This window comes from Hippocampus bargibanti, linkage group LG04 (assembly GCF_051943395.1).
Source record: "Hippocampus bargibanti isolate YZ-2025 linkage group LG04, ASM5194339v1, whole genome shotgun sequence".
In the NCBI taxonomy this organism is placed as follows: Eukaryota; Metazoa; Chordata; class Actinopteri; order Syngnathiformes; family Syngnathidae; genus Hippocampus; species Hippocampus bargibanti.
Genome location: NC_142737.1, coordinates 30,949,336 through 30,961,449, shown reverse-complemented (window position 1 = coordinate 30,961,449; position 12,114 = coordinate 30,949,336). Strand labels below are relative to the sequence as shown.

At 40.7% G+C, this 12,114-nt stretch overlaps 1 protein-coding gene across 5 annotated transcripts in view; it reads right to left on the bottom strand.

Moving 5' to 3' along the window:
- Positions 1-9,383, bottom strand: part of gtf2h2 (general transcription factor IIH, polypeptide 2) — an 88,540-nt gene extending 79,157 nt beyond the window's left edge. For 4 of the 5 annotated variants that reach the window (XR_016114779.1, XM_088995117.1, XM_088995120.1 and 1 more), the window contains exons 1-4: positions 9,303-9,383; positions 7,865-7,937; positions 7,706-7,783; positions 2,875-2,911 (exon numbers count right to left, since the gene is read on the bottom strand). Coding sequence is in view for 3 of the 5 variants with exons in the window: in XM_088995117.1 (XP_088851243.1) it covers positions 2,875-2,911; positions 7,706-7,783; positions 7,865-7,920 (171 nt within the window). In the remaining 2 variants the exon portion in view is untranslated. Of the gene's footprint in view, positions 1-2,874; positions 2,912-7,705; positions 7,784-7,864; positions 7,938-9,302 lie in introns of those variants that run through there. The other variant, XR_016114780.1, reaches the window with a different exon arrangement.
- Positions 9,384-12,114: the final 2,731 nt, after the last annotated feature.

Genomic DNA, 12,114 nt, shown 5'->3' with positions numbered 1-12,114 from the left:
AAAGAGTTGGAGCCCCGACCCCCATCACGACCTCCTTCTACCGCGGTACCATCGAGAGCATCCTGACCAGCTGTATCACTGTGTGGTGCGGCGCCTGCACAGTGTCCTGCAGCGCATCGTGAGGACAGCTGAGAAGATCATCGGTGTCTCGCCCCCCCCCCCCCCCCTTCAGGACATTTACAACACCCGCCTCACCCGCAGAGCCATCAGGATCGCTGGCGATCCCACCCACCCCTCCCACAGCCTCTTCAGCCTGCTGCCATCGGGTAGGAGACTGCGGAGTCTCCGAGCCAAGACCAGCAGGCTCAAGGACAGTTTCTGCCACCAGGCAGTCCGGAGACTCAACCCCCTCCCAGCCCTACCACAGCCTGCCCCTTCCCACATGCTGTACTATCATCCTGAGCGCTATTTTTTCTGTTCTTTCTCATTTTTTTCTGCAAGACCTCACTTCAACCCTTTCTTGTTGTTTGTTTTTGCATTACTACATTACATCACTTTATATACGTCACTTCCTCACTTTACATATGTCACTACCTCACTTTCCCGACGACACTACCTCACTTTACATTCAGAAATTACTGTATGTATTGTCTGTTGTCAATTTTATGTCTTTTTAGCCACGTTATAAGTGCCTTGCATGCCTTGCACGCTGGGTCCGAGAGGACATTAATTTCATCTGTGCTGTATGTCATGCATATTAGCATATTTGACAATAAAGCTGACTTTGACTGACTTTTTCTGGCTGCCTTTGCGCAGAGTGATGACATTTGTCAGTTCAAAAGTAGTTTATAGTTACGACAAAAAAGGCAGGGTAACCTGTTGAGATTAATTTGATTATGAATTATTATTATTATGAATTGACTTATTTTTCATTTCTTGCCGTTCGGGTTGGTAAGAGTGAAATTGGCAAATGAGTTGAGTGGGCACCGATGTCAGTCAGAGATTCAGGCGGAATCAGATATTATATTGTATAGGGCTTCCACGCTAACCAGCTTCTTTCAGAATTGGGAGAAGGAGATTCTTCAGAAGGGGAGAACTCCCGGGGAATCCGTGCCAGGGTGACCGGAGATGAAGCTGGGTTGCGCGGAAGGATGCCCTTCCTATGCAGAAGCGAAACTGACTGTTAACTGGTGCCCTCCAACTGAATGACAAAATGTGAGTATGATGACCATTTACGCAGATTGCCATAATGTTGCTGACCATGTCGACTTGTGCTAAAGAATTGTAGAAGGCTGTCCTCCACCCAAACAATGTGGAGACATGCACATGTCTACCCCCAAAAAATATTTGCAGATATGACTTGCTTGGGTGCCAGCAGAGGGGTAACAGCAGGAGAAGCTGTGCTCGACATACAAAATTTTCGTGGTACAGGCCACATGAATTAGTTCCCATTCGGGTGTTGAGAGACATGCCAAGATTTGGCCTCCAAAATTTTGGAACAATGATTGACAAATGGTTTTATATAAATTGATAATCTGTGCAATGTCAAAGATGGATCGTGTTTTCCACGCAAACACATTACCAGTTGGCAAGTGGAGACTTGTCTCAACAGGGGGGAGTGACGATAGCTCAGATCATCATTACCAAAATTTTCACTTTTGCTAATGGGTGATGTTGGCTGGAACGTCATTCCCCAAGAAATTTGTGCCCTCCAGAAATGCAGACTCACTAACATGTACTAACCAACTAACATCTAACAATGATTTACTGCCATTTCTGTGAGAGAATGCATTGCAGAGCCTAAACGATGAGACAGAATTTAATAGGGAAAGAAACGCCAAGAAAGTGTGATGTGTAGAATGAAACCATCCTTTCAACGTGACCTGGCACAAGTCTTCTTTTGTTCTCCACAGGACGGTGGTCTGAAGAGGATGACGTGGACCACACCAACGTGGGATGGACCAGTTGCGGAGCTGCTAGCAGTCTTAGCAGCCACAAGCTTCGTCTGAATTCGCGAGGACATCGTTCGTCAAGAATATTCCCGATGCACGTCACTGAAGCCGCGTCGACAGATCACACCCTCTTTCCCATTCACCAGCTCACCCTGGGGCCTGCTTGCGACCAATGCTACAAACAATTTCGTTACTCCTCGTCCTCTTGGTGATCACCAACCAGGATACCATGAAGATTTGACTGTTGTAGCGAATGACATGACTTTAATTTGAGATTGTTTCCATTGTGAATTTCTTTTTTTTTTTTTCCTTTCTTCTTTCTGGTCACCTCCACCAATGTTAGATTTTTGTGACAGGGGGATATGTTGGGGTAATTCGCTATACGAACATCTTTAAGCCTCTTTCTAATCTTTGTTTACGTTTTGGACTTCCTGATAAGTCACATCTTGCCTTCCCTTACATGATGTCACATCCCATTACGTCACATTCCCTTGCGTCGCACCCCGTCCATCATATAAATGCTCTCCCAGTCCGCGTCTCTATCTCTCTCTCTCTCTCTCTCTCCTTCCTTCTCCTCCTCCTCCTATACCGCGATGCCCCGGCTGTCTTCAAGATTAAACTAACTTATTTTGTCCAACACCTGGCTTCCTGCTGATTTAACCATCCTCTGCCATCAACATCCTGAAAAGCCATGAATCAGGGAAGTACGATATCGTTAAACCCATTATTACCCGCCCAGTCTTTTCAGCACGGACACAGGACAATGACATAATATTGTCAGAAAATTATGAATGTTTGTAAAATTTTACATTTGAAAGAGGGGCATTAGATAGTTTCTCACGGCACACCTGACGATCTCTCATGGCACACGAGTGTACCGCGGCACAGTGGTTGCAAATCACTGCTATATTGAACCGAAATTTTTTAAAAAATGGTCTGAAAAAGGAACTTTTTTTAATTGTTGTGGAAGGGGTTAACTCACCATTCCAAGTCTTATTTGGCCAGTGCTTTTTATTACCCTGTCAAGAAAGAAATTGGATATAATTAAAATAAATACCACTTCAATTATCCATCCTTCCACTTTCCCACGCTTTTATCTGGGGTCGATTCACAAGGAAGCCCAAACTTTGCCTCTGCAGCAACTTTGTAGGTCAGGGTTTTTGTCCAGTGTTACAATGATGCAGGGAGTGACAATTTTTGCAAAAATCCACAAAGAAAGAACTGGGACGCATCCTGGGCAGTGCAGGATACCATTGTGCTTTTGGTCAAAACCTTACTAACCCTAAAGACTCACGCGGGTTCATCTGGTTGAAACCGTGCTAGGTGAATTTTGAGGCACTCTGGTGTTCTTTCAAGTTACAGATCGATGATTGTCAAATTGGATTTGGGTCTGTGCTTTTGGATTGGATTGGATTTGCCTTTATTAGTCTCACAGTGGAGAAATTTACATTTCACAGCAGCAAAGTGATGAAAGGAATGAAAGTAGAAAAACAAAATGCATAGGCTGCTGGAAAATAAAAAGGGTGTTGAGTGTCGTGTTTCGCTTTCCTCGTGGTACCACATGGTACGACTATATAGTGCAACTGACTATAAGTCTCACCTTCAACGAATGACATGAACAAAGTTTTACGTCTGTGTAAGATCTCAGTCGTACAGGAGTGGTCCATCGATGAAAAGGTTTCTTCAGCCGTCATCTGTACTTCTTTGAAGGTGTTGGATGTTTTGCTTCTCATCCAAGAAACTTCGTCAGAAAACTAAAGTCTCACTGGTAGTTTATCCCTACTGTCCAGACATGGCGGTGCCGGACTTTGCTATGATAGGTACCTGCTCTCAGGTTGGGGGGAGCAGAGGACTACTCCCTGCCACTCACACACACACACACTTTTTTGGGCTGGGAGCACTGGCCTGTATGTGTGTGTGTGTGTATATATATATATATATATATATATATATATATATATATATATATATATATATATATATATCCCGAATGTCCAAAAGTGGAGGTGTGAGACCACTGCTTTGATAGGTCCCTGCCCCAACGTTGGGGGTAGCAGAGGACTATTTCCGGAGGCTACACCGATTACTTCTTTTATTCCTGACTGATTATGGTTATGGTAACGATCTAAGAGGTCTGTTGTAAGCACGATCCAAATGAAACCTCACACCATCATGGCGATTTAGTGAAGGGTTTTGCTGTTTTATAAAAATACAGTGATACCTTGGCTTAGGAATGCTTTAGTGAGTTTTCGCCTTACAAATGTCAAATTCTTGAGAATATAATCTTGGCATACAAACTATTTTTTGGGAAACACATGGAGCGTCACAATGACATTCGCGAACGAGCCAGTTCTCGGAGCTGGATCTCCGAAGTGAATGAAGAGAGCCCGCTGCTAACAAGAAGCTGGAAATGGCAGCTTACTTTTTTGGACCTCTAGTCGCCGCCCCCCAGTATTCGGTTTAACCCTCACATGATTGGTCAAGATCCGTAGTAGAGGAGGGTGGAGACACACAGCAGGAAACATGCAGCAGTGAGGAGGAGGAAGTGAGTGAGCACATGAACAAAGAAAATACAAAAGTGAAAAGGTGAGAACATGGATAGAAAACAAATTTGGACTTGTTTCAAATATTTTGATAGTTCAAAGGCAGAGTGTAGACTGCAAAGTGAAAATATCCCATCAACCAGGCTCCACAAATAACCTGCACAAGCCATCTGTACAATTTGAAGAGAAGAGACCAGCAAGGGAACAAGCTATTAATGAACTTTCTAGTGTGTCTGCCTACATCTGTTGCAATATCACAACTTGCAAGATGTACAACCCAGAGTTCCTTGAGAAACGTTATGCAAAAAGTCTGTGTAAGTTCTCAGTCGCACAGGAGTGGTCCATTTATGAAAAAAGCTATAGACCCAGCTAAACAGAACCCAATTGATGAAGAACTAGGTAAAATTATCGCCGAGAAAGCATGGCAACTTCACTTGGACGTTGTCAAGAGGCAACCTGGAAGTTCGTCATCCATTGATGATTCCAAGGCTTGCCACGGATTGTTCGAGAACTTTAAGCGTTGTACAGGGATTTTAAGTATCATTCGTCATGGTGAGGCAGCCAGTTGTGACGATAAAGCTGCCAAAGCTTACGACTGAAGAAACCTTTTCTTGGATTATACAGTAGTTTATTTCTTTAATTACAATACCATAGCATATTTATTATACATAAAATAAGGTATATTTTATGTAGTTTTAAGGCTTATTTAGTAGGAAATAATGTTTTATGGGGACCTGGGAACGGATTATTCTCATTTGGTCAATGGTTTCCTATGGGATATTAATGTTTGCAATACACACTTTTCGCCTTACACACACACGATCTGGGAACCCAAGGTATCGCTGTAGCTTCATTTACTCCTCTTTCAAACCATCTATTTTCTTTAGCTAAGATTTTAACCTCATTGTCGTCAAATGAGTGGTTGCTAGGTTTTAGGTGCATGTGTACTGCAGTTTGAGGTCCACTCGTATTATCCCTGCGACGTTGATAGTCTTTTATTTAGAATTTGTTTAGTCTCTCCAATGTATTGCTCTTTACAATCTTCATTTTACAATGTATTGAATAAACTACATTACTTTGTTTTTCATTTGGCAGCCTATCTTTTGGATGCACACATTTTTGTCTTAAGATATTTATCGGTTAAAATAAGTAGGAATTTTGTGTTGCCAAAGGAACCTTAGTAGTTTTTCAAACCCTTGAAATGGAAGGTACTGCTACTCATCTCCTTTTGGTATCTTCAGGATTTTTGGTTTAATTCCCTATTCTTTTCTTTTGACATTTGTTAAAAGACCACTGAAGGTAACCACAGTCTGTGAGTGCTCTCTTGACATGTTTTGACTCCTTTTCTCTACCATTGATGCTTGTTGGTATTAGTTTAGCCCTATGTTGGACTGTACTGATAACTCCTACTGGTTAGATTCAAAAAGTAAGTCTTGGTCAGTGTGCGTGGCCTTCCGAAAGACTTCTGTTGTTAGCGCTCTGTCCCCTTTAATAATTACTTTACAATTCAAAAAGGCTAGTTGTTTCTCTTTAATGTCCTTGTGAGTAAATAAAAGATGATGGCTGAAGAAACCTTTTCATCGCTAAAAAACGTATACATATACAGCTATATACAGTGGGACCTCGGTTTACGAACACCTTGCCTTTCGAACATTTTGGTTTACGAACATTAAATTTATGAAAATTAAACCTTGGCATACGCACTACTTTTCGGTATACACATGGAACGCTGCCCCACCATGGCTGGCGGAGTAATTTTCGGTGGAAGAACACCAAACCCCACAACCGAACAGAGCCACAGCCGGCCTACCTTTCCACACCCCCTTTCTCTGAGTGCACACGTCGTTCGTCTTCAAGGATTTATCACAGATACTTTTGCTCTTATGGGACCAAAAAAGACCCCACCACAGGCCCGTGTTCAGCCGAAGAAGACACAAAACAAAATTATAGTCGAGAAGAAGAAGGAGATCATTGAGAAATATGAACGAGTTTTTAGTCAGCAAAAATGATAAGACTTTCAGAAGAAGCCACACTGGATGTTGAGTTACCAACAGTACATATACACATACAGACACACATAAAGATGATTCTGATTCTGATACAGTAACTCCCCCCCCCACCACCACCACCTGGCCCCGCCTCCCACCCACCCCATCCCATCAAGCCATCAGCGACCATCACAAAGGTAAATAAAACGACTTTATTATACGGTACAGTTTATTTCTTAAATTACAGTCCTTATGGAATGTGACTCCTTCCAAACAGCAATTCCCTCGACCTCATTCCATTAAGCCATCGACCATCACAAAGGTGAATGACTTGACTATTATATACAGTGCATTTCTTTCATTACAATACAGTAGCACATTTATTATACATAGAATAGGTTATATTGTGTGTAATTTTAAGGCTTATTTAGTTGAAAATTATATTTTATGGAGACCTGGGAACGGATTATTCTCATTTTAATGGTTTCCTATCAGAAATTAATATTTGGGATACACACACATATATATATATAGAAATATATATATACACACATACATACATACACATATATACATATATACACATATATATATATATATACACATATATATATATATATATATATATATATATATATATATATATATATATATATGCCACCAACATTTTATTTGTCTCTATGTACCCTGTGATTGGCTGGCAACCAATTCAAGGTGTCCCCTGCCTTGTGCCCGAAGACAGCTGGGATTGACTCCAGCACTCCCTGCTTCCCCCAAGCCATTAACTCTTTGAACAGTAGCCCAAATTGAACTGTATAGTGCCTCTTTGCAATTTGTTTTGATGATGATACTAGTGCAGTGTGTTCGACCGGAAACAAATTCCTTGTGTGTTCTACATACTTGGCAATAAAGATGAGTCTGATTCTGATTCTGATAAAGCGGTCAGGAAGATGAATGAACGAACAAATGGGAGAGCGAAATTGAGTAGTGTTTTTTGTTTCTTTTGTGTTAAAATTGTTTATAAATTAATGAAATTGTGTTTCTACCTAGGTGATTTTTTTTTTGGACAGTCTTAAAATAGCGGTGACAAAATGTAAATTAGGGATGACAAAACAGTCGTTAAAAGAACAATGACAGAATGACATAATGATGGACTGAATGATGACCACCCAGCAAAATTTACAGAAACACTGAGTCATGCAAAAGTTCATTCTCAAATGTTAAAAAAACATTTTGATATTGGAATAAAACTGTGGTAGGTGAGTGGCACTCAACAACATACCGGTCTCGTTTGGACTGGAACAGTATCTCTTCAACTGTGGCTTTGAGTGATCCTGATTCATCTTCTTTCAAAATTTCCCTGGATTAAAATAAATAAATAGATAAAAAATAAAGATGCATGAAAAACTATTTAAAAATTGTCTCCTAATGTAGGTCTTACCATGTCCTCTCATAACCACCTTCCCAGCGTTTAGTTCTCTCTGGTTCTTCCTCCATTATGACTGATATTCTCACTAAAACACAAAGGACTACCAATTGTGAAATTGACATTTTTTGTGATTAGTATGTTAGTTTGCAATGAATCCCAAATTAAGAAGACTGTCCGTCAGTGTTTATAACATTGAACGCAATAATACCAATGACAGACAAACTGATATACAGACAGACAAACTGATATACTTTATTCATCCTGACGGGGAAAATGTGATACAATGTGCTTAATTAAGTTATAAGAATTAATGTTTGTGTTACCAGTGGTTGAATGCCTAAGAGGTAGCTGTCACATATTTGTTCAATTTTTAATCGTTTCTTTTTTGCTTTTTGTGGTGTTTGTTTACCAGCTTGTGTGTAAAGTAATGACATCCAGGGAAATTACCACAATTCCAATAAATGTTCAATGCTTTTGAAAAAAAATAAGCGGCACAGACTCTTGAGTGACACAATTGATCAAATCAACGGAAATTTCATTGTACAATTGTCGAAGAATAACTTCATTATAATTAACAATTTAGGCAAATAAGTAAAAGTCCGTGCTGCTGTAAATGCTTGAAATACAAATTGCTAAGTAAAACCGGTCGATTTATTTTGAAGAGACATTTCTACTCGTGGCTGACTCTTCCACCCCAACTGAGTCTGTTTGAATATTTTACCTGTCAATCAACTGATTTTAAATGGGGTGTCACAGATACACTCACATGTATAATGTGAGCAGGGGTCTCTAAAGTCAGTCCTCGAGGGCCGCTGTCCTGCCTGTTTTCCGGCTCTCCCAGGAGCAAAGCACCTGATTCAAATCATCAGGACCATTTTTATGCTGCTTCAGAGCTACCTGATGAGCTGATCATTTGAATCAGATGTGTTGCTCCTCGGAGAGCTGGAAAACAGGCAGGACAGCGGCCCTCGTAGACCGACTTTGGAGACCCCTAATGTACAGCAACCCAGTTAAAAAAGCAGGTTGGACACACAAAAACAAACCAATGTGTATTTGCGAGGGTTTTATATTTTTTCGCCAAGAAGAGCTTCAAAAAACACCTCTCGGGATGGTACTCGTTTCTCCCTCATTGAAAATAATCCTATGCATCTCTGGAGCATTATCTTTGTAAACTGTTGGACAAATGCAATGTTGTGATGGTTTGAAATATCCTGAAGTCAAAGAGTGCAGAGTAAACCGCCACTGATGCTAAACTATAAATGCAAGCACTGCTCCACCACTAACATGAGAGAGCAAAATAAAAACTACGCCTTTTGTCATTAAATCTTTCGTCATTTGTACAGCGATCGTAAATTTTGATTTCTGTAATTAAAGGGGTATCGAACACAACATATTTCCCATCTAGTATAATAAAATTCGTTCTGGTGAAGAGGGAAAAAACCGAACGCACCTCCAGTCCAACAAAGCACCTAAATCCAAGAGGCTGTTTCTATCTCCTGTTCATTTATCTAGTGTGCTCATTCAATTCAACAATGGTGCTTGACGTTTACAATCCGTGCGAAACGTGAACTGCGAAAAAAGATTCCACTCCGCTCATAAGGCACTATCAGGTTCACCAAGTAGACATTTATTAATTACCAAATAAAATGGAAAGAAATATCTTTTGATCGCGCGAGGAGAACTTCATTTGCCCGCTACGTGTACCAATATGTTTTGACAGCTCCACTTTTTTGAATGAGGTTCACAGTCATCAGATAAAACACACTGTACTACTACACTGTACACTGTGCTAGCAACCACTTATTTGACGAAAATGAGGTTAAAATCTTAGCGAAAGAACATAGATGGTTTGAAAGGGGGGTAAAAGAAGCGATTCTTATAAAACAACAAAATCCTTCATTAAACCGGTCTGGTGGGGTGAGGTTCAATTTGGATCGTTCATACATTAGCCTGCTTAGGCAAAACAGGTTAGGCAACATTCATAATGCTGATGAGGTGATACCGGTGGGAGTGGGGTAAATAGGCCAGTCGTTAGTCAGGAATGTAGGAACAATCAGTGGGGCCACAGGAAGTGGTCCTCTCCTCCCCCCAACCTGAGAGTAGGGACCTATCATAGCTGTGTCCGGCGCCGCCATGTCTAGACATTAGGGTTATATAAATAGGGCCGATAAGACCAGTCAGATTTTAGTTCGCTGACGAAGCCTCTTGGATAGGAGGCGAAACGTCCGAAACCTTCAAATTTGTATAGATGACGGCTGAAGAAACCTTCTCATCGACACACTGTACTTGTTTACGGATGTGCCCTTGCTCATCTCGTGCAACTTCATGAAAGGACAACCGACGTCTCCAGACAAGTTGTGTCCATAATTTGTAAAATGGCTTCAAATGACTTCTACTGGGCTTTTTCCACCACATATAGCTATATTTTACGTTTTAAGACTCGCACTGAACATTCAGGAAGTCTTGTTTTTGAGTTGGTGACGAGTACTCACGTGACGTCAGAAAAGGACTGCCTCCTGACCGTAAAAAAGCCGCATTGTCGCGTCTTTCCATCACGTCAATGTATTTTGCTGTACTGTTTTTTTTTTTTTTTTTTTTAACCGTGTGTTACATCCAAAAGCCGCCAGCAGAGGGAGTGCAAGCTCAATTGAAAGAATATATCAGCCTGTGGAAACGGGCTGATTCATTCCTCACATCTCAGTGGCCATTTTATTGCCTTTTTTTGGGTGAGACATTCCCCCCGCCCGTTTGCCTCAAAATGACTTCTTCAGAATTATGTGAATCATTATCATAACTGGATCTGCAACAAGAATGCATATTATCCGAATCTGAAGCCATTGTTTTGATTCTCCAGCAATGCAAGAACTGGGGGCGGGACTTTCTGAAAATGCCCAATTCGCAGCTCAATTTTTTGCATTTTTGGACACTTTAAGTCAGGGGTGTCAAAGTCATTTTTTGCCGCGGGCGACATTGTAGTTGTGGTTTCCTCTCGAGGGCCGTTATGAATTTGGGGAACCCATTAGAATGTTTAAATCCCTTCAAATATTACCAACAGAGCAAATTAACGAATAACTCGTTTTCAAATCTGAAGTCGAGAATAATGAGTTTTATTGTGGTTGACATCCAAAAATATGAAATTTTGGCTCAGATTTTATCAATCATCATGGAATTTGATTTGCTTTCGCGGGCCGAAAAAAAGGATGTGGCGGGCCGGATTTGGCCCGCGGGCCTTGACTTTGACACCTGTGCTTTAAGTCATTTTATTGGTGTTTTGCATTTGAATAAAATATCATACTGCGTTGCATACTGTTTTGGGTATTTTAGATTCTATAAAACGTTTTTCTGATGTCAGTTAGGAAACAAAAAAGTGACCTTGGTTGTCCTTTAACATTAATGATGAAAGGTGGAGCAAAAATGCTTCAAACTGGCGCATGAAAAAACAGGAAATATGACTTGGGGAGCTTGTCATAGTGCGACTGACTTCGACTTTCGACTGTTACATTGATGGTCTTGTTTCATTGCAAATTAAAATCTATCAAATTAGAACCTGTTCTCTCCACAAAGGCGAATCCTTCTGACCATTCAAGTGGATTTTTTACTCGTCCACTTATTCAAAAGGGGGCGTTTACATGTTTCGGCATCAACGGGACCTAAATCAAGATCATCCAATCAAAATGGTGCTTATGGCGCTATATATATATATATATATATATATATATATATATATATATATATATATATATATATATATATATATATATATATATATATATATAATCAGTGACGTTTAATGATAGAATGCACAGCAGTTCACAACATTTCCCATACGTTTAATGATAGAATACACAGCAGATTACAATATTTCCCCTTATGAGTAATTACGCTAGACACAAACTGTCACCTTTATGCCCCTACGTAAAGACTCAACAACACGGTTCAGATGGCACGCCCCTTCCGCCGGGCGTCCCACCAGCAGCCTCAACATCCACTCCCCGGCGTGACACAGCAAACACAAAGGTTTCCCACGCAATAAAAAAAAAGATGTGGTCCATTTTTCATTGAAAATTCTACACTCCTTATCTATTTTTCTCCGTTCGGATAATGACATTTTGGCGAATGAGGGTGTTGAAACCGCCGTTGAAAAAACACCACTCTGGCTCAAGTGGCCAATCCTTGAATTGCACCTCATTAAAAAATATGAACTCCATGTCGTTCGTGCATTTTTTCCACTTCTAAATTAGTATCCCGCGGGCCTGATCTAA